Genomic DNA, 25,185 nt, shown 5'->3' on the forward strand with positions numbered 1-25,185 from the left:
AGTTTTAGAGAAGGTCTTTTGTAATGTAGAATCAGATTAAAGTTTGTGGAACTGTAGCTGCAGTTCAGGAAAGCTTATGTTTAATACATAAAAGCCAGGAGAGATCATTGTCATAAGTTAGTAGGTCCCCCATTGTCATTTTACTCAGTGACTTCCACAAGAGCATGTCTTGTGGTTGGGCTAAAGCAATGCAATTGTTTATTAAAAAATAAAAAAGGTAGATGAGGGATAGAATATAGCCCAGTCTTATTTCAGGCACAGGGAACAGTCAGGCTATTCAGTACAGGACTTCAGGACATATTTAACTGCTTTTTTATAAAGAGCTTGGAAATTAGGCATGTGTGTTGGTGCTTTGCAGAAACAACTATTCAGCTAACACCGATGGAGATGACGCACGGGGAGCTCTTTCAAGGAGTCTCTGAAGATCAGTCCTTTAACTCCGCCTGTACTGACTTGCCATTTAGGCTGCTGTATGATGGACTGCTCACCCCAGGCTACTGAAGCTTCCTCTGTGTTTCCCCCGAGCATTGTGTCGTTGGCACCCATTGGGACACTGCCTGGGAGATGGCAAGCACCTTGCAGGACAAGGCTATGTCTTCTTCTACCTGTAGCGTGCAATGCAGATACAGCTCTTCCTAAATAATTGAAAATAGCAGTCACAGAAGGAAGCTTAGCAGTGGCCCATTTTGTGAGAGAACATTTTGAATGTGTATACACTGTGTATACCTTTACATGAATAGTATTTTCTAGATTTGACATTAATCTGCATTTTTTTTCTCTGCCACATGATGGAGATAATGGTGTAAACTATATAAATAGTGCTGCATGGGTCATGCACTTCAAAGAAAGAAGTTTCAACTTGGTGGTTTGTAAGAGTTGTTCCGTTAATGTTGATTTTGCACTAGCCTTGATGTAAGTAATTTTCTCATGGTATCTGTGTGGTTGTTTTGTTTAAAGCAACACTTGATTACTTGTCATGTTCTGTTTTTTGGTGTGGGGTTGGGTTTTTTTCCCTAAAAAAGGCAAATATGTAGGAATACCCTTACCAAATAATCAGGGCTATCAATGCAGCAAAACTCCAAAGTTCAGATTTAATAAAACATTCAAAAGAATTTGCTTAGCTTATATTAACTTTATTTGGACTTTAAGTTGTAATTAAATGTACAGAGTTTTGGCTCAGATACAGCTACTAGTAGGGCTGTTGTATAGGCTTCTGTTATAGCAGAGAATTGGCAGCAGTTCCTGCATATGAAGTTAAGAAGAGCACATCCTAGATCCTGCTCTCACCCTGAGTCTGAGTTTGTGCATCCTTGGAAGGATGTAGTAGGATCCAAATTAGTTGATCCTTGTGTTATATGCTAGAACCCTTGCATCTGCTCTCCTCTTTTCTCCATCTCCAGTGTGGGTCCTGATGGAGAAGCTATCAAAGCTACATGTACAAAATTCCCAGCAATTTCAATGAACTTTGCGTCAGGCCCATATGCAAAGGATTTTCCTGTGGAAATTTTTTTAGTGACATTCAGAAATCTCTTGGTGAGAGATGTATTTAATTTTTATGGCAAGAGCTGCTGTGTTATATTTGTAATGAAACTGCTATAGGTTCAGATACATCCAGGGAGGGAGAAACACATGATTCTTCCCAGTCTGTTAATTTTTTTTTGTGGCTGTTCACTCTAAGGACAAGAGTTCTATGGTGATGTCAGTGCAGTTACAGCTGCACTGTTGCCAAGTTTCTTTGATTGAATATTTGCTGGATGAAGAAATACTCTTGCTCCTCTCCATAGATCCAATTGCTTTGTGAATCAAACACTGCTTGTTTAATTCCTTGTGCTTGGGTCCTTGTATCTCCTGCAAAATTCCCATTTGAGGAAATGTTTAACTTTGTGCTACTGTGAATCTGTCAGTCCAGTGTTTGACTGTACATTTTTTTTCTTTGACTAGAGTTTAAAAATTTGTATTTAGAGGCTTTCCCTTAATAGGTGCCTTTTATAAGGCATTTTTGTAACTATACTTAGATGTAAAATGTTACATGTATGTAAAACATATATTAAAATGCCTTCAAAGTTAGCAAACTGACATGCTGCCCAGACAGCAGCACATAACCACGCGTGTGTTTGTGCACCCACATATTGGTGTAATAGCTTCTCCAAATGTTAGGGCTTTTCTTCAGAAGACTTTTTCCAGAAATGCTGCACTCCACGCTCTAGGGTTCTGCTCCTATGTTTTTTTCATGAGAACAAAGATTAGTCCTTCATGGTCCTAAACTCAATGCATGTGCATGACTTAAAGGCATTACCTACCAATAAATAGGAGATTAGCTGCGGCTTGTGTATTTCCTGATCAGTTCAGGTTTTTTCAGATGGCTCGTTGTTATCCCGTTTCCTTTAACGATGGGACACTTTAATGAGTTTGCCATCTGACATACATCTGCTTCCTGTTAAACAATACCTTCATTCTTCTAGAGCTGCTAAACTCATCTTTTATCCTACAAGATTTTTATCTGCGCCTTGAAAACAGCATGTACAAATCAGTGTCAGCATATTCATTTTCTTGTTGAGGATTTTTTGATATGTTGTTTTTGAGAATGAATAGCAAAACAGGCACCTCCTTTAGTGCTTGTTTGTTGGAAGATTGGAGGACATGGATATTATTTGTTTAATTAGGGGCCAGTCAGTCCATCTTATGTTTGAAGTCCAGTAAGATCAACTTATGTGGCTAACTATACAATTCCTAACAGTGATTCTGTCCTCCCATCAAAGTAAGGTTCTGGTGCAAAAGGTGGGGGATTTGAAGACTATTAATACTGTTGCTTTGAGGACGGAGCCTTCAATAGCTTGATGATGGTGTTTGTAATGCGTGTGCAAAGTTGGGGCTCTGTGATCATCAGGCTTTCTTAAATCAGTCCATCCTGCATTCAGTTTGTGTGTCTCCCTCAGCGCTGCTCTTTTTCCTGTGTTTTGGGCACACACGGTCATGCCAGATGTCTGATCGTGCCTCTCCTCTTTGCTGGTCAACATTGAACCTCCAGAAAAACTTTTTTTTTTTACTGGATAGAATTTTCCTTGTGTTTATCTGTCTCTACATAATGTCCTTATATGTTGCTTTTGTAACAAGTGTGCGGTGCTGTTTAAAAGAAAACCCTTTTGCAAGTCAGGTCTGCCACACAGGTCCGCATGACGTCTGTGAGAATGGCTTGAAACCAAATTAAGCAGCCTTGTGGGGTACATGATGTTTTGTCTCAGAAAGGAATTTACTTCCAAACATTCACATATGCAGAGTGACAAGTGGAAATACTTGAGGTTTAGAGCTGTGGAAACAGAGTAGACAAGGTGCAAATATTTATTTGACGGTTAGTGGATGCTTGAATCAGAATAATGAGCATAATTCAGTAATTTTGTATTTCTTCCCATTTATAGCTTGCATTGTCTTCCAGCGCGCACAGTTAATGTTATTTGCTTGTAAAATGAGGGAATTGCTGATTACCTTAGTTGGCTGCTGGTGCGTGATCTGAAACCTCTGTTTTAACAATACTCTTGGTACTGTTGAAACCGGTGTTTCTACCACCCTAAATGCTGTTCCTTTGCCTTTGGCAGTGCTGCAGAGCCACACGTTCAACACCAAAGAGCTGTGAAAAGTTTTTTGTCACAAATGCAACTTGATAGACTTGCCTGTGATGGCCCAGCTTCCCATGGGGTTCCACCTCTCTTTGGCTTTGTGCCGTCTTATAGGAAGGTGCTGTATGTGAGCTTGGTCTTTCACTGTGTCCCTTAAGGAATGCAGCCAAGAGAAGGTCTTCTCTGGTCATTGCTATACCAGTGTTGTCATACTAGCTTGAAGAGTTTTGTTTCTAATTGCAGCAGTGTTTATTAACAAAGCCCTCCATAATTTATTTAACATGTAAACTTGTCCATTCATTTACCACACTCGCATCGTGCATCTCTCAGAGCTGCAGGAACGTGGCTGATGGCTTTGACGGTCTTTCATTCATGTTAAGATGACAAATTACCTTTGTTAAATTGCTTGTGAAGTCTGCAATTTATCAAGGAGGATCTGGCAGGTGGCGTTAATTGAAGCTTTGCAAGAAAATAAGTCTACTTTGTCAGCTTTGGTGTATACTATCGATGATGGCTGTGCTGAGCTCCTCTACACCTTCACCTTCAGGCTGCACGGTAGAAAGCTACAGGTCTTCATAATGGTGTCTTTTGTTATCCCCTCTGACATGAGTGGGGAGAGGCTTACCTCATTTCATGCTGTCTTTTCAAATCCCAACATGGGGAAAGTATATTTATAGCTGCAACATCAGTTTATCATCACCTGATGTATTGGGCAAGAGTGTGAAGAATTTTAGAAGGGCAAGACACCGAACCAGATTTACTGTGATTATTAATGGAAATGTTTTGGTGTTAACTCCAGTGGGCAGACAAAGTTGCTTTAGTCTACTGTATCTTGAACCTATTTGAAAAGAACCACCTTTTATAAAAAAACTGATTAAAAAAAAATAAAAGGAATGTAAAAGCGACTTAGGTAAAGTGAAGATTGTTCTCCTGAAATTTGTAGTTTATGTATCCTTGGAAAACAGTATATTTCTTGATCCTCAGAAGTGGATTATTAGACTTTTCTTTCTAATTACAATGGAGGAGCCACAGTTTGGCACCTGCAGCTCACTGTGGTGGAGTGATTCAACGGTGATAGCATCTTTATGAGCCTTGTCAAAGTGCATGTAAGTGACAGGTTAGGTGCAAGTTTGAGAACTACCCCGTGACAACTGCGGTACATTCTCCCTGAAGTGAACAGATGTTCTTACTGTTGGCCTCTGTGATATTCATACTCTCAAAACCCTCTTCCTAACCGTTAGCCTTTTTCTTATTGCTGTTAATGTAGGGAAAAGTGGAGGTATGGGTGAGAGCGGTTTATGGGATGGAGGTACAGTTTCAGGGGCATTGAGAAAGCTCTTACAAGGTGAGCCTGTTCCTCTGGCTGTTTGTGCCAATCTTTTTTTCAGTATTTACTCTAACATTTCTAAAAACAGATAGCTGTTCTGGAGAGCAAAGCCCGCTGAACTGGAGGCAGGGAAAACCTGAATAAACAAACATGTGCCACAGATTACCAAGAACATCTGTAGGTTTTATATTGTTTTAAGAACACATACCACATAGTTTTTCATTTCTTATGCTTTTCTAGTTTTTCCTTTTCTTTCTGTCTCTCTGTTTTCTTCTTCTTTTAAAATATATTGCTAATAAAATTTGGAGGTGGAAAGCACAGCTGGACTCTGCATGACATGCCACTGTTTAATTTCTAGCTTGAAGGATAAGAAGAAGAGTAGTTTTATTGTATCCTAGAAGAGAATAAAGCCACATGCAAATTCCAGCCATGGACATCTGTTTCCTCTTTGTGTGAAAGAATTCTCATATTTGGAAGGGAATCCCAGTTCTGAAGGGGCTGATGAGGTTGGTTTTGTTTTTTGTTGGGTTTTTTGGTTTTCAGTTGGGTTTTTTTCCCCTTTTGGTCCTTCCCCCACTTCTTTGCCATTCCTTCAGCATGCTCTCCTTGTACCCTGGCTGCTGTATTCCCTTCGGGACGATGTCAGCTTGCAATTTAGCATCACATATTGAATGGGTGAATTTTGAGTTATTTGAGAATATTTGAATATTATTAAGCTCCTCCTTAAACTTCTTTTATATAATTAAACAGTATTTGGTGGGATGACATTTGCTCTGTTACCAATTTTCAGTACTTGCAGGTTGGTTTGTTGTTAGGGTTTTTTTAGAAGTGAGATGTGTATCTGTTGCTCTGGCTGTGAAGTGCCAAAATAATATTTTAAAATCCTCCTCTAGCAGGAGAATTAAGTAGATCTGTAGAAATAAGAATCTGCAACATTCGGTACATTAGGTTAGGCATCAGGTGCTAAGGAATACAGGGACCACAGTAAATGATAATTTCACTAACCTATAAAACATTTGAGAGTAATGATTTACAGCTGTCTGAGGGCTTTAATTTTTTTTTTTTTTTTTTTTTTTTTTTTGGTGTGAGAGTTGCCTCTGTCGAACGAACAGCACAGTTATATAACATTAGACCAGACATGAGAACTGGTACTCTCTGTCTATTTTTTATTAACATTCAATGAGAGGCTGGTGGAGCTTGCCAGGGTTTCATATTTGCTGGCAGAAAGTTACCCACATGTGTGGACCACATTTTTATTGTTGCCTTAGCCTATTTCAGGCATAAATATTGCTGCCTGGCAGGGTGTGATTCTCTTCATTGCTGAAGAGCTTTTCTTCTAAAAAGCAAAATATGAAATGAAATTCTGTAAATGTTCAAATTAAGAAGTGTCCCCAGACTGCAAGATTTTTGTCACGTCTGTTGTGGTAGAGGAGTAAAGGGCAATAAGCCATCTAAAGGCTTTTTCATTGTTGGATGAGTTATCCTCGCAAACCTATTTATTTTTGCATATATTAATCCCATTTTTGGGTGTGGGCTGTTTAGTCTGGTCTCTTAGGGAAAATAGGCTTATGCAAACAGGGTGTATGCGTACGTGAACACACAGCAGCCTGTGCAGCCCTTGGATGCGCTGGCGACAGCAATGTGGCAGAAAGGCAGAGGCTGCAGTGAAATAGAAGTTCCTGTAAGTTTCTTGAAAATATATCTGTGAAGGGAGAATAAAGGCGATTAAGGGGTTTTAGGGAAGGTTTGCAATAGGAACTGAACTGTCAACAGGGGCTGTGGAATAGATGTCAAGAGGGAATGTGATGGAGGTCCCTGTCATGGGAGGATCACCAAGTGTGTCTTGGAAATTGTTTGCCTTCAGAGAACCTGATGACAAAACCCAAATCTGCAGGAAGCCAGACTCCCTTTCATTCCAGTACCCATGAAATTGCTTGTGTGGGTTTTGTTTTTAAGTTGGGATGCTGTCAAATAGGCTTCAATGGATGACTGTCAGAAATGGAGGACACCTCATTAAGATCTTAGTGCAGACAAAGGTGCTGTTTTGCTTGGTTTTGTTGGTGGTGCTTCCTAGTTTGTTTGGTTTTTGCAAGTTTTCAAACTCTCTTGAAGTCAAACTTACGAATGTTTAGGCCCTTATCCTGCAGGGATTTGAGAGAGGAGGGAGCCCAGCAGCTGTGCAGATCCCACTGATACACATCCGAAGTCTTCCCAGGCATTTTGGAAGCCTGTGCATAAAACTTGTTCAAGGCAAAAAGAAAGTTCAGACCTCAGTCAGTATATTACAGAGAAATTGGTTTCAGTGTCATCAGTCATAATTAGTACATGTATGAATTCTTTTACGTTGGTTCATACATTGTTTTGACAGAAAGTAACATTCACTCGTACCCCCAGCTAAATTGCGTGGCTATATCCTGAATGGCATCATCAGGGCAATTCTGACACACTTGCTGTCCTGTGATAATGCTTTCATAACATGAATAAGAAATTTTATTTTCACCAATTGTCATCTTTTCCCTCTGTCCTTGCAGCATCTCATGGGGTGCATGGGGAAAACCGAAACCTGTAAACCCCATCCAGTTCTGGTCCCCGCCGAGTGGGACATGGAAAGCAAACACCACTAACATCGAAAATGAAACAGCAGTCATGAACAAATTTCCCCTGTGATTGAAATGCTTCTAGCTAGGAGATAAAAAGGGGTTTATGTCAAAAACTTCCCTTGTTGTCTTATTAACAGCTGCATAATTTTACCGCTCATTCACAAGCATAAAAAAGCAAAACTTGGAGACTGTACTTGAAAGCTTGTTTTGTTTGGTGTACAGCTGGATACAGAGCGCTTCCTTTTCTCTTTTTTTAACAAATTTGAAACAAATGTAGTGGGCATTGTTCCTTTTTTTTTTCTATTTCTTGGCCTAGATAATAGAAGTTTATGTTGCTTTTCATTTTGCATTGCAAAGAAATCATGCCATTTAACGCCAATTCAACAATGATGCAGCAGCATGTAGATATATATATATATCTTCTCATAAATATATTACCACACATTACTGTCAGATAGCTGGACTTTTTCGCCCAGTATTAAAGATGAAATTTAATTGCTACAGTAGAGTTTCAAGGCCCTGATAAATAAGAGCCATGTCTGACCTTTATTGTGGGGCTCTGAGATGCCACCAGGGATATCGCTCGTTGTTCAAGATGACGAACTTCCTCTGAGATTTCAGTTTGTCAGCTCAGTGTACAGCAGTGACATTGATTTCTTCTCACTGCCATTTCCTGCCTGAATAGATAACAAATTTTATGTGGCAGGTGTCTGTCAAGCTTAGTTTTGCCTGGCAGATTAACTAAATAGACTCATTTATTAATCATTAGTTGCAAGACAGTGAAGCAGACAATACTCTTTAACTCTTGTGATGTTGAATGGATGTACCATTTCAGATTCCTTTGTGTAGCTTTAATTTGGGTTTAATAAGCCACTCATCTCTCTAGCGAATGTTTTTAACCTGACATTACTTGGATTACAAAGAGCAAAGATTTGTGTGTTAGTTAAGTGTGACCCATTTTGAGTGTCTACTACTTTCATGGCAAAAGGTGTGTAAGTACTTTCTGAGACTAATAAAATGATGCAAAACCTGCAAAATCAGCCTAAATAAGGGGGAAAACTAACCCAACATGCATTGTTCTTGGAAAGGAAGATAAGAGTAGAAGAAAAAGGCTATCTGGAAGAAGATTTGAAACGGGGGCTGACCAGCTGTAGGGGAGATACCCGCAGAAGCATTAAGGAAGGGACAGAGCGGACCTGCAGATGCAGCTGGAGGGCAATTCTAGCACAGGCTAGTATTTTCATAGGGATCCCTTTCTCTGAGATGTCTTGGGATGGATACTTGGGCTGGAGATAGCAAAGGCAGGGTCAACACCAGAGGTGGATATTGGACAGGGCTTTTTAGAGTGATGAAGGAGGAGGAAGAACCAGAAGAACTTAGCAGAGAGACTGGAGGAGGAAGAAACTATAGGGGAAGATACAACCTTGGAAAGTGTTCTTGGAAAGGAGCCCTGTTCATGGTGGTACAAACAGGCTTACTACATGTATTAGCCTTACATAGCCTACAGAGCTGACAGAGACGTATGTTTGCTTTTTTACCCTTGCGTTAAGAGGGTTGGTCGCGAGGTATTTATCAGGGCAAAATCTGTAAAGAAGCTAGAAATGCGTTGGCAGTGCTGGGGACACATGACAGCAGAAATGAGCCTAGGTAAACATAACAGGCTGTTGCTGGACAGAAGAACCTCTTGTTATAGGTTGTGAAAAGAGAACCACCAAGCTTATCCCTTGAGTTTTAATTGGGTTGTGGTAGCTTGTCACAACCTGCTTTTAATTCTCAAGGGAGTGTGTAAATGTGAGATCACTGGGAGATGTTGAGGAAAGTTTCTGCAGCTGATGCCCCACTGCAAAGCTCTGGTTGGAGCACAACTGTTTTCAGCTCAGTATTTGTGAGTGTGTATTGCTGGAGATGTTTTTTTGCCAAGCTGTGTTCCTGGTGTTGAACATGTTTCTTGAACCATCCTTACGGCTTTCTTGGCTGAGCATCAAACCAAGAATGTCCCTGCACTAGATCATACTGCTTATTGCTCTTCGAGGCCACCCTGGTAACAATACATTAACCTCTCAGCGGGGAATGTGATAAACAAAGTAAAACTGTTTTAGTGAAACCAGTCATTTAATGGCAGCGTACATAGTGTCCGTAAAGATTTGTAAATGTAATAAGCTGCAGTTCACTGAGTGAACAATAACTGTTCCTAATTTAGCCAGCTGAGGAACACGCCAACCTAATTTACTTTTGTAACATTATGTTGTTGTGTATTTTTTCTTCTTCCCACCTCTCTAGATTCCTTTCTCTCTGGTGCAGTTTCCCCTCTGGGAGTCCTTAAAGGTAAGTCCTCTTTAATGATAGAATTATAAACTATATATTTTGCAAAAGCTTTCCATGGTAACTTATCTAACTTGGTTATCACAATTATGGGCATGTCCAAGAATCAATAAGTATTTTCCAACCTACCCGTGCATGTGAAAATCATCTGCCTGAATATCTGAAAAATAACAGGGAATATCTAACCACTGATGTGTGGTCTAAATTCTACTCCCCAGCGTGCCAAAAATCTTATCTTCTGCTCTAGCTTTTTTTTTTTTTTACTGATTAAAGAAGAGTGGGAACCATCTTGTGTTGTGTGATAGGGTTTTTTTATTTTAATTTTTTGTGTTTGACTCTTCAAGGTAACAGGAAATTGTGAATGATGCAGACAAAACTGATTGAATCTAGTTTTGTAGACAGGGAGAGACAGTGTGTCACTGACAAGCCATTTTGATTTGCTCTATATAGTTTATTTAAAGGTCCTTTAAAGAAGGTGTCAATGGATGATGTTTTAATACCGTAGCCTTTCAGAATAATGTACTGTTCTCCCACCAGCTGATTGCTTTGTTTATCATGGACAGAGTCAGGGTCTAGATTTTTGAGCCCAGGGTTGGATTTGAAGACATGTAATTTCTCTGTCCCTCTGTTTTTCCTTTAAGTCACAGCAAAAGATGAAGGAAAGGATTTTCAGGTGCTTTGAGATCCTGGGTTGAAAGTACAGAAAAATTGTTGCAGATCATTAAAAGCATTCTAGAAAAATATAATATTTATAAGAGAGGAGCTGGAGAGAGAGTGACTTGCTTCTGGTTGAAGGTGCAGGACTTCTGAGCAACTTGGCACTGAGACCCAAACGGCAGAAGTACTGGAAGGTTGGAACCAGTAATGATCTTCCTTGCTTCTTGCTGCTTCTGGTTAGGGAGGAGGACTTACATTTTTCTTGGTCCTTGTACGCTGGGTTGGGACAATAGCTTGTCCTCTGGCTGGGTGTCATTAGCTTGGGTTGTTCTGAGGGGAGGAGCCTTCAGTGTAAGTGTTTGTACCTAGAGGCTTCAGGGAGTCAAATAAAAGGGACTCCACAGACAGGAGGAGCATGAAATACAGCAAGAGCTTTCACAGAACTGAGCTGTGCTTCGTAGAAGATTCTGTAGGTACTTCGTGCACTCAGCCTGATGCGGTGTCTGGGTATCGTCCCATTGCACAGGGTAGCTTTGGCTGCCTTATTAGGAATCTCTTTCCCTGTCAGTGTCTAGGAATGGCTTTCTGTAAACTCTTCGGCAGCGATAGTGGCCTGAGCTGTTAATTCTTAGTGCAGCAGCTGTGTTTGGGAGAAAGAGGTGACAGTGCTTAAGGAGAAAAAGTGCAGTGTTCTTTTCAAAACCATATAAACCAGCAACATCGTGTGGCTGTTTTCAGAATGTAAAGTTGTTTTAACTAATGTCCACGTCGCTGTGACAATAAAATGTATTGTTTAGATTGCAGGCTTTAAAGAATACAGTTTGAGTTTAGCTAGCTACAGGAGTGAATCACTTAGGATGAGACATCATGTTTTATCTAAAGAGGTCAGCACAGATCTGAAGAGAAACAAAACCAGGTCAGTTTGCTCTACGAACCTGTTGCAATATGTTCTTCTGACTGTGGAACCAAGAGTAGAAAAATGCAAAAGTCAGTCTTGCATGCTCCAGTCGCTTTGGCTCAGCACATGGAGAGAGTTCAAGGTTTGTCACATCAGTGAAAGCAGAATACATTTTGTTTATCTGAATGAAGCTCTTAAAAAATTGCCCTGAAAGTACAATAAAGGACAAAAGATTATGGTCCCATCAGCAGGTTGGATGTGACCAGTAGCATCAACAGGACTATGATTCAGGCTAGGGCATTTCACGCATGCATGAAGGGAGCATGAGGAGACAGTAATTAAGAAGAGGTAGGAGTGCAAAGGACAAGAGAAAAACAGCACAAAGCCTGAACATAGAAGAGTTAGAGATAATGGCTGAAGATCTGTTCTGCACTGTATTAATGGGATTACTTGAGAAAGTAAATGCAGGAGCAGTTGTGTATGATGTGTGTGGATCATCTTACGCTGAACAGAACAAGTGCTGTGGCTGTGCCATTTGTAAAGCCATGAGTACAAACTTACACAATCTGATGGATAATAGAGTCAGTCTTGTAAATCCCCAAACAAGCTAAATACCATTAAAATGAGGAAAAATATCTTCCCACTATAAAGGACAGTTAGTGAGGCACATTGAAGAAGTTTCCTTTTCCTTCACTTATGTACTGGCCACAGACAGCAGCAGGGTGTTAAACTTCAAGAAGCCTAATAAAGGCTTGTCATAGGTAGCAAATCAGGTGTTTCCGTATGCCATTTTCTCTATCTGCTTTGCTCCAAGCTGTTCTGGTTATTCTTTATGCTTCCAGAAAGCTTTAGCCACATAGTTTATGTGCACAGTTTTCTTCTGTCTGTGAATGTAGACCACCTGTCCTACGTGAGAGTAAACTTGCATATCATGCATTAAACTAAGTTAGAAGAAGAAGAAAGTGCATTGTGTAGATTACTGAACTAGAAGGTCACGTACACTAAGGGTTGCTGGCAAAGGGACTATTGCAGTAATTAGTAAGAAACAGATACTGCTTCAAAGACAAGCTTTACTGCCAGGTGAACACACAATTTAGAAACAGTTAATAAGACTCCTTTCTTAGCTCACTATGACTTGAGAAACAACAGTAAAGAAACAATGATGATTTTAATAAAACAAAATCCAGCTCCTTTTTTTGGACATAGGTAGCATCCACTCCTATAATGCATGCTTAGTGTCTTTCCTTTTCCCAATTCTTCATTTTTCAGTATTCCGTTTTAGACAGAGGTTATTGATAGAAACCAAAGGGGAGAAGGCAACTGTGCTATGGCGTGTCAGGTTTTAGGACAGACAGACGTTGTAATTCTGTACTAGGATGAGTTAGTGTAGCATTTCTCTGTCTTTTTAGCCCAAGCCTTATGGCTAAATCCAATTTTGAATTCTTCTCAGAGTTCAGGAAAAGAAGGGGCATTTCAAATCTCATTCATTCTCTGCTACACCATCCCTCAGAAGAGCACCATGGCTGATTACCACTGTGGCAGTTTGATCAGATTTAGGTTCTTTTAGGTGGGTCTAATGCTTCTGTTCCCATCTCAAAGCCAGGTGGCCATGAGGAAAGGCAGCAGAACATAGATGTGTGCTTCCCAAATGCCAGCCAAGCACGCTGCTTTATTTGTTTTAGTTCGAGTTTATTTATATTAGTTCAAGTTCTGGAATAACGTTGTAAGATACTGTCCCCTTGTATGCTGCCCTGGAATTTCCAAGGTGCCTCTGTAACTTGCTTTGGAAGTACTATATGTATGTTCTTCATTGTAGGAACTGCATATTACAGGGCTGTGTATTTGGTGTGATGCTGTTGTGTGTTGCAGGGAGTCTAGCACAGCTCTCCTGCTCTCACCCTGCTGCCAGGGGTGTGTAGTCTCCACCCAGAAGACTGTAGCACTGTGGAGGGCATCTCTTTTGTATTATTTTCTGTTCTGTTCAGTAATTTTATTCAGCACTTCCAATCGTCATATCTGAGTACCTACCAACAGTATGTAAGTGATTTATCATTTGTTTCATGTTGTGTTTTAATCTGTAATTTTTCTTTTTTATACCTAACTGAGAAAAAAAAAAAAAAACAACTTTAATTTCTGCTGTGGACATCAGGTTATTTCCCAACAAAACAGAGTTTAAAAAAGCTTCACAAAATTAAGAGTCTCTGGTGAGGTTTGAATCCAGAAACATCTTGTCAGAAATGCCTGCTTTTTATGGCTGATTGGAAATAGTCATCTCCCTTGGAGAACAGTGCTGTAAGATAAACCCTTCTCAGGTGAAACAAGACTCAGTCCTCTTGGGTTTTATATTTCTGCATGTTGGCTGCGCTTCAGAGCCTCTCAGAGTTACTCAAATGCAGCTGTACATGGAGAATGCTCTCTTTGTAGACCAAATGTATTGTATGTCTGGAGAAAAGGCTCTGGTAGCCAGTGAGGAGGGATGGGACAGGAGGACATAGGTCTCAAATGAGTAGACTTGAAAAACAAGGGGATTTTTGTTTAGTGGGGATTTTTTAAGGAAAACAAACCTACTAGCCTGATAACTTTTGCCTTTTTCATTAGACACATCCGATTCTGAGATGAGACACATGGACATTGCTAAGACTATTTAACAACGCCAGGGTCAGGCTGACTTTACCCTGCAGGCTGTGTGTGCCAGTGGGTCCTGCTCTTGTACACACAGCCTCTCTGGGAGGGCTGGCACAGGCCGTGCTGCTCTGCTGGCTCAAGACCTGCAAGGAAAGATAAAAATTTTGGACTGACCACGCTCAAGGTGATGTACTGGCACCTAGCGAGGCCAGGATTTCCCTTTGTCTCGGTGCTGGGCAAAAGCTAAAGCTCTTAGACTTTCTGAAGTTACAGAGAGCTCATATGTCTTTTTGTCACTGGTTTTAGCCATGATAATTTTCTCAAATCTGTAAGTCTCCCAAATTAGCAAGTGTTTTACAAAGTGAGATACTTGGTTGGACTTTCAGAGGAGATAGCTAGAGACAGAGCGCTGAGATACATGGACAGGTTTCTCTTGTGGGACCTTGTGGTGACTATGGTGGCATGTGCTAGTGCTGTCAGATACTGAACAAGAGGAATGCTTTGGTGGCTTCAGGAGAACAGTTTGAAAAGTACACAGGCATATTTCCACCCTGAAATGATGCACGCGGGGCATCATAGCAAAGGGAATGGTCCAGCCATTCCCCTGTGAGGCTCATCAGTATCAGAAAGTTGGCTGGGTCAGACCAGGAGTTCCCCATGTTGGTCCTAAAATGGTTTCTGCCAACATGATGGAGAGCAGGTTTGGGATTGGGTTTATGCTTCCTTAGGTCCCTAGTTTTCTGTCCAGGTTCAGCTGTCACCCCAGGCACAAGCCACTTCTGTTGAGAGGAACAGAGCTTGGGAAATCTGCTGGTGGACTGAACTGTACATCTACGTGAAGGCATTGGCATGTGTACTCATTTGCTTGGTTCTCTTGGTTTTCCCTCCAGAATGGTCAACTTCCGGGGGCTGATGTAGGCAGTATAGGGTGTGAAAAGTCTGGTTCAAGGGTGGGCTCAGCCTTGCTTGTAGCTGTCGGTGCAGATATACCTTTGAGACATACCTTGAAGCATGTTGTGCAAAGATTGTTTGGTGGGTTTCCATGGAGAGTGAGGACTCTAATCTTGGTTGGAACTCATTGCACCTGATTTTAAAAGTTAATAAGAATAAAAAGTTTACAGAATGCTGCTGCCCAGGCAGCTGGGGTTCTCGGCAGTAATACGTGTTTATAACTCCACCACTGAAACAATAAACCACATGCTATTTCCCTCCTAAAATTTACAATCAAATCTGTTGCTGTTTAACAGGGTAAGTAGAAAATAGAGGAATGTAGCCAAACTGGGCCTAAAATGGCTCTTTCCCTGCTCTAGAGGTAGGTTACACCTTTCCTTTTTTCCTGGAGAAGCAGTCTAGTATTTCTTTTCTGCTGTGCTCAGCTGCATGTAAGTCGAGAGTAAATGAAACCCAGGCCCAGCTTTAAACCCATTTCCTTGCAGGCAGTGTAGTAAGTGTTCTACCATACCTCACTCCCTCTTTGAGTAACGATTGGGCTGATTTAGGGATTAAGTCCTAATCGTTAAATAACGCTAACGTGTCTGCCATTTGCTTAGGTGCTGTATCAGGAAAACAGATTTCCACAGCGGCGTTTCAAGGCGTGATGTAACTTGTGGCCAGTGCGGCGTGTGCATGCCATTAGCATAACGGCTGCATTTTTCTCGCAAAAGAACAATGTACCCAACAGCTGTTCAGCAAACAGCCCTCGCTTTATTAGTGTCACAATAAGTGTCATTCACACAGTCTTGAAGCACAGTCGAAGGAATGTTATATGCCATCTGCACCAAAGAGAAAGAAACAAATGCAATCCTTACAGCACTGCAGACACGCTTGAGAAAGTCAGATGGTCTTGGATCATCAATGCAGCATTTGAAACGGCAGAAGTAAAACAGACTCGCGCAGTCTGTAGATACAGAGCCAGACTGAGTCTCTTGGTTGAGCCTAGACTATAAGCGGTTCTCTAGAAGTTGCTGAGCTTGCCAGTGATGTCTGGGGATGTTTGCTAGATTATAGAAGTAATCAGGGTGAAGGGCTCACCATTTGATTCAGACGCTTGCTTCTTGCTGAAGAACCTTGAAAGACTCATGTAATTCTTCCATGTAATTTATTCACACAAGCCTGCATGAAGCACAGATTTCCTAGCAGGTAGTAGCAGTGCAGATGCTCAAGGAAAGCTGTCCTAACTTCAAAGTGATTTTTCAGAAGCGCGTTTTTCTCCCTAGACACATATATGACCCTTTGTGCCACAGAAACTGAGTGTAGCTGGCATATTATGTTCTGCCTTGCCATGGGAACACTGTTTGGAAGACATTTTCTTTAACCAGGCTTTTAGCACATTCATTTTGATTTGCATCCAATGGGTCACAGATATCCATGTAGTATTATATGGGGAGAAAAGGGAATGAAATGCTTTTAACATGAAAAATATGCTGATGCATGTACGCCAACTTCTCTTTCTTTCAATTTGTCTAGAATTTGGGTGGGTTTAATTCCAGGGCCAAATTCAGTACTGGCATTAGTGAGCACAACTCCATTACTGCAAATGGAGTCTCAACATTTATGTCAACAATGATCTTAGATCATTGAATTTTTCCCATGTTTGGGCTTGCATGTTTCCTGCAAGATAATATACGCATGTACTTGCACATATGCTGCACATATGTTCATAAAAATTCACTGGGGAGGACATTTGGCTCTATGTTCTATGTTTGACTTTACGTATAGTAACTGCAATCGGCTTATGAATTTTTTGCTTGTCCTGTAGCTAATGTGCCATGCATCTGTAAGGGGCAGCCATGCAGAATGCCACATTGCAAGTAAAATACCTAGTAGCTAAGGCAAATGTGAAAATTGCTTTTCTTTCCTCAGTCTGCAGGACTGCACACGCACACAAATCCATGTGATTAATTCAGAGAGATTTTTCTTCCGTGTTATCGTGAAGTTGAACACTGCCTTGAACAGAGGGGTACGTAGAAATAGTACAGATGCTTATCACTGGATTGAATTGAAATATTTACTCAGCTGCAAGCCTCAAGTTTAGTGTATGCTATGAAGTCTGCTTGCCTTTTAGTGCCTGAAGAATAGCAAGGCCAAGGCAGAGACGTCTCATTTTCTGCAGTGCTTCCTGCAGCGTTTGGGGTGTCGGTCTGGTCATCAGATTTGAGAGAGATGAGAGTGTTGCACTTTCCCAGGATCACTGTAGTTTAGGTGTCCTGCATACAGACCAAGACCCAACTGTGTTGGGAGTATGGACCTGACAGCCAATTTCTGCCCCAAACTTTTAGCACAAATGTACAGCAAAGATGACAGGCATGCACAGGTAAGGAGTTGTGTGAACTAGTCGAAGTTTATTGGCCATCTGGAGGCCAGGTGTCCACAACACAAGGAGTTCATGTTTGTGGGCACCATATACTTCCCCCCTGTATTTAAAGGCAGTAGTATTCTTTTTGTTTGTTTGTTTTTTAGATTGAAAAGCTTTTGGTATATCTTAAGAGTGACTCTTCCAATGCGCCATCTGCCCAGCAAACTGGAGTGTCCTTGTATTGTCAGTATCAAAAATGCTAAATAACATTTGTGGTGAGAAGTAGAGGACACTGGCCTATGGGACAGTATGAAATGGGATCATTAGGGAGAAAAGTAAGGCTCTGCCCAGATATAAAACTTGACCCTTCTCTGTGAACATTATCCCTGTGAATAATTTGAAATCTGCATTCAGGCATCCCACTGTGTCCCATCCCTTGAGGACACACCCGCTGTATTGCTTTACATGGTGTGGCAATGCACAGCGAGATTTACATATATATCACATAAAAGTGTTTACAAAAAAAATTAGCATGTGATTGAGCTGGGAAGCTGCAGAGGGCCCCAACTGTACAAGTTTCCATGCACTTCAGCCAGAAGATTTATTTCCAATTTGTTATTCATAAGGGAAGAGCGAGAGATTGGGATGGGGTCCTTTGAAGTGGAAAACAAAGTCTTCTATTCAGCCTTCAGCTTAATAGAATACACATGACACAGGCTTGGCATGGCGGCCTGCTTTCATGTAATGTGCTCCTTGTCATTTTGCTTTCCTAGGCTGTGAATACTAGTGGGAATGGGTATTGCCCTGGAAAAGTCTTGTTATCTCCTGCAGCCTTCTGCGGGAGGAGCACAGTGTAAGCAGGTAGGAGCCGTTTGGTTATGGTGGGGAAACCAGGCTGATCCAGTTGTTGCAGTTATGTTGTCTGTAGTTCCCGGTTTATGTTTCATATTGCCAGAGCACGTGTAGGAAAAGCAGTGTAGTTGCAGGGCTCCTACAGACATTATGTGGGTGCTCCTGCCGTGTTTGGAGGCCCTGAGCAGGGAGCCATGACCCATGGGCTCCGAGCCTGCCTCTGACACCCGTCTTCTGCCTGACCTCAGCTCTCGTTGTTACCCCCCAAGTGGAAGGCTCTTCTGAATTTGTGCAACACCTAGGATGGTGGAGCATGATCTAGACACTGCAAAAATCCAGCAGTTCTGTCCAGAGTCGGTGTTTTGGGGAGATATGTATATGAATCCTGTATTTCTTTCCAGGATCAAGGCCTTGGTTTTACAGTGATCTACAAGCCTCTAATAGCTTCTGTGCTCTGCCCTGTGTTAGTGGTATTAAGACCATGTTCAGTGCAGCACAAAGGCAAGTGATTTTGAAGAACTTACAAGCCCAACTTACCACAAAGCTCTGTCAATTGGTGGGTGTGGGTCCATGGGCTATGAGAGAAAACACGTGTGACCTTCAGCACATCAGCTTGGCCCACAGCGTGAGTGTGGTTAGAAAGCATTTGGACCAGAGTCCTGCTGGTCCTGTGACACTTGTTCCTCTTGGCTTCCTTGGGGATGATGTCCTCATGCCCTGCTTCTCTCTAGCTCTTCTGCATGTTCAGGTTTGGAGCTCTGGGTGATTCACAGAAATCAGAGATGGAAAGAAATGCATGAAGTCATCTCATCCTGCCCTTGCCAACCCAGGATTATTCTCCACAGTACAGTCTTGAGTGCCTTCTCCAGTCTATTTTTAAATGACTCAAAGGAGAGGGCTTTCCTCTCCTCCCCGGGGAGGCTGGCAGTGCTGTTCAGTAGACCTCACTGTTGGGGAATTTTCTTCCTGTTCTCCAGCCTCAATTCTCCTTTTCCCTAATTTAATTGAACTGTTCCTGGCTCCACCCTTCTAAACAATTTTCTGTATTGCATGACTGTTGCAAATACCTGTTGCCAATTTGCAGGCATAACAGATGAGAATTCATCACCGTTTGCCTTGCTTGGCAAAGGCTCTTTGTGCAGAACTGTACTGGGAAGCCAGGCTTTATCAGAAACTCAACTTCAGAGCCACATGCCAAGAAATAAGAATGACCTTTTCCTGCTTCTTTGGACATTAGCGTAACATAAACATAAACATATGCCACTAACATAAAAACCCATCATGACTGAGAATAGGCTGGGCTTGTGGCAAAACCATGAATATCTGTATTAATGTGCTGGTTTTTCTTAGTCCTCCAGCAGATCTTCCATAGTGCTTTTTTGCATGACAGAAGTAACTGTTCTGAGTTCTCTTAGTTGTAGATGTATAGACATATGGAGAATGTTTAATGAAAAATTACAGTAATCCTGTTTTTATTAAGTGGCTCCAGCACTTAAATTTCTAAACCCTGGCTTTCAATTTGAGGTTTCTTAAGTACCTGTAGTGCTTAAGAAAATGGGATTTGAAGGTGGGATTTATGCTTTGACAATACCTAGATGCTTTGGAAGGTAACGCCTTTTGTCTTAGGGGGCATGTGTCCTTCATCCAGCAGGACTGAGTTTCAAGAAAATTGGGTGTCCAAAGAGTGTAAGTTATTCCAGAAAAGCATCTTATGGATTTTGAAGAATTATCCCTATTTATTTTTTTATGAAATGAAAATAATCTTCTGCTGTGGGTGACAGCACAATAGAAGCACATGCTGAAAACACCAGGAAAAGAATGGCTAGTGTTAAAGAGACTGTAATCCTTTTAGTGCTTTCGTACAGCAGAGCTGCAGCTATTTAGCTATGGCAGGATACCAAACAACATTGTGGCTGGCCATTGTTGCTTGAACAGTTTGATTTTTAAAACACTCAACTGAAATATAACCACCAGCCAAGTTGGATGAAGCAAGTCACAAGGACAGTGTGTTAAATGGAGAGTCAGCAAATGAGGGAAACGACGTCTCATGCCCCAGTGGAAAGTGGCTGTATTGCAGACCAGGAGCCCAGGAACAGTATCTCAGCCTAGCACAGCTATCGGGTTGCTTTTAAGAAAAATTTATAGTATAGAAGTAATACAGTTCTGAAAAGAATGAGATAGTGCCACAGCTATAAAATGAAATTACTGATTTCTCTGCAGTAGGCGTCAGAAGGGCCATGGATCCCATTCCTTTTTGCTCAGCCCTGATCCTCACATCATAAACCTCTCCTCCAGAGGACTTCCCATGTTAAGCATTTCAGGAGATGGGAAAGGATGGAGTGGAGAGGAGGAGACAACAAAGTAACCGTAACTGGCATAATAAAAACCATCCCAGCACGCATTGGCCTTTCTTGCTGATACTGATTGGACTCATCAAACTGTTTGACATGGTTCTTGATAGGTGGTTTTTGGAAGGCACTGTTCTTGTTGGTGTTTTTAAGTGCGCGTGTTTAAATGATGCTGTGAGTTAATGGACTGGAGCATGGTGTGTGGGAGCAGTGGAGAGGAGAAGGGTGTGTGGTCCCTAATGAAGCCAAGGGAAAAACAGACACACCTGCTTTGGGGTATAATGGGAGTGATAAGAGTAATTTCTTAACGATGGGGTTTTTTTGGGAGTGCAAGGGGAAGGAAGGGTTTGTTTAAGAAATGTAGGGGGGCAAACAGGACTTCTATCTTGCTGTGCTGGGGACTGTTCATTTCAAATGGGAGTGTTTGGTACATCTGGGCTGAACGGATATTGGTTCTTGCATGCCGCCCCCCTGCTCAGTGTTTTGCTTTGCACTGTTTTATCTGCCAAAAATAAAATAAATTCACAAAATATTTGCAAAGTTGCATGGCCACAGGCTTAAATACATACATATGAAATCCCTGAAAGCAATTTGCTTCAAGCCCTCCTCAGTTCCAGACGTCTTTCTCACTCCATCTGCTTGTTCAAGTACACAAGTTCCTTGGGAAAAATCACTTATTACATCACTGAAAAATGCCACAAAAATAGCTTTTCACTTAAGTTCCCATCCTCAGAGTTAACTCACATGGGGATCAGATAGATTCAAACATTTAATAACTTTTTATTTTCCTTTCTCTTTAAACACAGGATCTCTGGTCATGGAAGCAGGGTCACGTGGTGGATTCTTGGCAGTCAGCAGTCTGTGGAGCTTTTGCAGGTGCAAAGGATTATATGTTATACTGGGAAAGACTAAAGAAGAAAGGGAAAAATGTGCAAATCTATTAAGTATAGCAGAACAACATTCCTTTGTAATTTAAGTTTGTTTAGAAGAAAACGGATCCAGTTGTTGTTTGGAAATAGGAAAGTCAGCAAAGGAAAGAGAAGGGAAAAAAAAAGACTCGAACAGGGTGTCTGTTTGAAAGACAACCAATTTGTTTTTGACAAATTTCTGTTATTTAAAAACCAGGGGCCTGTCAGTCAGGCTTTACGATTATTTCAAAGTTGATTTGTAAAATCCTCGTCCAGGAGAAACTTTGCTTGGGTGGGGGTTTGTGCAGCTGTCTGCTCTGAGCACTTCCCCAGGGGCTGAAGCGATTGCAGTGAGAGGCCATGATTCACCATTCATGTGACAGCTCTGACAGCCATGTAGATTAACTAGAGTCAGGAGAGCAGAGGCTAGCACTGCACAGCCTGGAGGCAAAAGCCTTCCGTCCTTAGCAAAAAAAAAAGAAAAGGAGGACGAAACATCTGGGCAATCTCCAGACACTCGAACAGGAATAAAGAGTGGCAGAATACAATACTGCACTATTTATTACCAAACAAGCCAGAAGTTAATTGAATTTTTCAGTAGGCTTCTTGTTTGATTTTAGCCTACTGTAGTGGGGGGGGGGGGGGGGGGGGGGGGTTTAGGAGAAAGAAAAAATCAATTAATGACTCATCAGTATAGCTGACAAGTTTGAGGGAGGAGAGACTCAACTGTCCTAATAGAAAAAACAGATTAGTAGTTAAGAGATGGATAGTCAGAGCTTTTCCCCAAGGAGGTAAATTACATTTTGAGATTCCAAACCAGTAACAGAATGTGTGGAAAAAATAAGTCCTGTTTAAAGAGAAATTATAGCATTTCTTGAAATAGAGATTATCAAAAGCAAAGCTTGTTCTTTGATGATTTACAAAATCAGAGCCATTACATCGTATGCAATTTTTTTTTTTAAATAAGTTCTGTTAGGGGAATTGAAGTATAAATAGCAGCAGAATTCCAGCAGAGACTGAGGCTTCATTTTGATGGGCACTATAACTGTGTCTGAGAGAAGGGAGCATGACTGTAGCTGCACACAGTTTAGTAGATCGGGCATGTCAGCTGTGAGGGAATGGTTTAGGTAGAATGATTCCATTTTGGGGCAAAGGGGGATATTTTAGATGATCTGTTGTGGTCTTGTCCAGCTGTATTTTCTATGTTTATGTGAAAGGGAATTTTATTTTGCTTAAAATTTGATCTGCTGTTGGATTTTACACTGACTTTATCAAATCAGTGCAAACAAAATCAGACCAGCTGAAGCACATCTTTCATTTTTGTTTTGAAACAAAACAAGCTATCAGACTAAAAATGCTTTAAAATTCAATCTGTACGTCTGCAGGTGTGATAGGGGATCATTAATTTAGCGCTGTTGATTTTTTTACAGTCAGATTGATACAAAAACTGTGTTCAGGCACGTTCAGAGAACTAGAAAGGTTATCTGATTTACCCAAGGCCTTGCGGAGTAATTTCCTGGAGTCCAATTTGGTGCCTGAATTGGAAATCTAACCCAGTACCTCCAGTGCCTTCTCTGTATGTCTTGATTCTGACCAGTTGTGCTTGGGCTTGCTACTTTTTGATGGGGGTTCAGTACTGTCTGCTTGCTTTCTAGCAGAAATAATGCAGAAGGAGCTTCCAGAGGCACGGCTATGTGTGAACAGTTCACTGCCCTTTGGCAGATGCTGGGGAGACCTGACGCTGTGCTAGAGGAGACACCAGGTCCTGGAGCAGCACAGGCTTCCAGGTCCATGGTGGTGGCAGATGAGACGTTTCAGCCTCATTGTCCTCATAGGCTCAAATGAGGCTTCCCCAAGCACAAATCTTTGCAGAGCCTGAGTCCTGTTTTGTAGATTGTGTTGTAGTTGGTGATGATAAATATTCTCTTGAGTTATCTTTCCAGCTTCCCTTCCTCCAGCCAGGTTTTCCTTCTCTGTTCTTTGTCTCCCTGAAATTCCCTTTTCACCAGCAGTATTTTAAACTTCCTTTCTTCTGTGTCCTTTGAAGATCTGCTTCAAAACTCTTGAGGTTCAACTCTTTTTGGGTCACAACCTTCCCCATCAGTCTCCATTGCCTCCCTCTGCAGACACGTAACAGGCAGGCCCTGTATTGATCTAGTCTGGTACCGCATCCATTCTGTTTCGCTGAAAATATTTAGTCTTGCTGAATGGAGGCAGTTGAAAAATAATTTCCTGCTTTGTGAAAAATGGATTCCATGGTTAAAAATCATTACCTACCTACATATAGCTTCAAACAAGGGAAGAAAAAACAGACCAAACTCTTTATTCCTTTCTTTCCACCCCAAAACAAAAAAATAAAATCAAATCAGAATCTCACCCATACCTTGTGAATAAAATAAGATGGATGCGTGCATCCGAGTGTTTTAAAATCATCATGTTATACACCTTAAAAGGAGAAAATTATCCAAAGAAGAATCTTTAAACGCAGAGGTGCTGTCAAATGCCACCATGGTAGTAGTGGGATGGTGAAATCACAGACATGCTTTTCTCCTGTGCTCTTTGCTTGAATTCAATACTTTCTAAAAATATGTTAGAGGTCCTGAGGGGAAGGGTAATAAGCTGAAACAAACTGAAAGAAAAGTCCTGTTTGGCTTCCCTTTATGGCGCACACACATATATGTGTGTGTCTGTGTGCAATGGTTAGTTCCTAGCTAAATCATAATAGATTATTTGGCGAAGACAGAACAAAGAGCAACAATATATTGAATTCCATCCCCAGTGCCTGTGAAATGGCAGCAATTTCAGCCAGAGTGCTGTGAGAGGCCTGACTCCTTGTTGAGCGCACATGTGTAAGATGTATGTATGCAATCCATGGGCTTTTTATAGAAACGTAATAGGCATAGCATAAATATCAGAGATTTGGAATCCTTTCTGTCTCATCTGTTAATAATTTAATCCCTGGAGGCCTTGTCCAGCTTTGTCATCATCTCTGGTGTCTCAGCTAGGGGAGATGTTTGAAGCAGTCGGGGAGTGAGAGAAGGTGGTATCTGCGCAGCCGGTGGGGAGGAACCCAAGGGTAGATCTACGTGATATTCTAAGCCGAAGGCTGAGTTTGAACCAAACCTTGCCTCATGTCAGAGCTGTTTGGATGCCAGCCCAGATTGGGGCACAGGCTTTGGCAGGCTGGAGGCAGAGGGGGGAAGCGTGTCCCCATGCTGTGGGCAGCCCAGGCATGGTTGTGGTGGCACTCCATGCTTGAGTCTTCTCTGGGCTTAGGCTGCCTGGCTGGACCACTGCACCCTAGCCCTGCACTGTACCAGGGCAGGCTGTCCCAGAAGAGCTTCTGGGTGGGTTTTATGTGTCCTCCGTGGAAGTGGGCCAGTGGCAAGGAAATCTTACTATCAGGTATTGACTGTTGGGAGAGCAAAGTACTGCCCTGGAGCAGTGAGGCGATGTCCAGCTTGTCAGAGAACCTGAGTGTCCATTTAGTGTGATTGAAAATTGCCTCTGTTAAAGGCGCCTTCTTACTCCCTACTGTAAAAAAAAAAAAAAAAAAAAAAGTGCCTGAACATTAATCATTAATGCTCTGTGGTGACAGAGTCACTGAGAATGGAGGTGCAAGTCTTGTGCATAACAAAGGACTAACGAGAGCTTTTTGCACATTAACAGCGAAGGCTTCCTGTCACTTTTGTTTTGATCTTATCGGCTTTGACAAGATTACACACCGTGTCTAAAAGCC

The 25,185-nt window shown here is 41.6% G+C and overlaps 1 protein-coding gene across 5 annotated transcripts in view; it reads left to right on the forward strand.

The window, feature by feature from the left end:
• Positions 1-25,185, forward strand: part of SLC25A26 (solute carrier family 25 member 26) — an 88,922-nt gene that overhangs the window by 52,425 nt on the left and 11,312 nt on the right. For 4 of the 5 annotated variants that reach the window (XM_005432560.4, XM_027806537.2, XM_027806546.2 and 1 more), the window contains 2 exons: positions 9,822-9,866; positions 21,345-21,414. In XM_005432560.4, the coding sequence (XP_005432617.1) occupies positions 9,822-9,866; positions 21,345-21,414 (115 nt within the window). The remainder of the gene's footprint in view (positions 1-9,821; positions 9,867-21,344; positions 21,415-25,185) is intronic. The other variant, XM_055706882.1, reaches the window with a different exon arrangement.

Source organism: Falco cherrug, chromosome 4 (assembly GCF_023634085.1).
Source record: "Falco cherrug isolate bFalChe1 chromosome 4, bFalChe1.pri, whole genome shotgun sequence".
In the NCBI taxonomy this organism is placed as follows: domain Eukaryota; kingdom Metazoa; phylum Chordata; class Aves; order Falconiformes; family Falconidae; genus Falco; species Falco cherrug.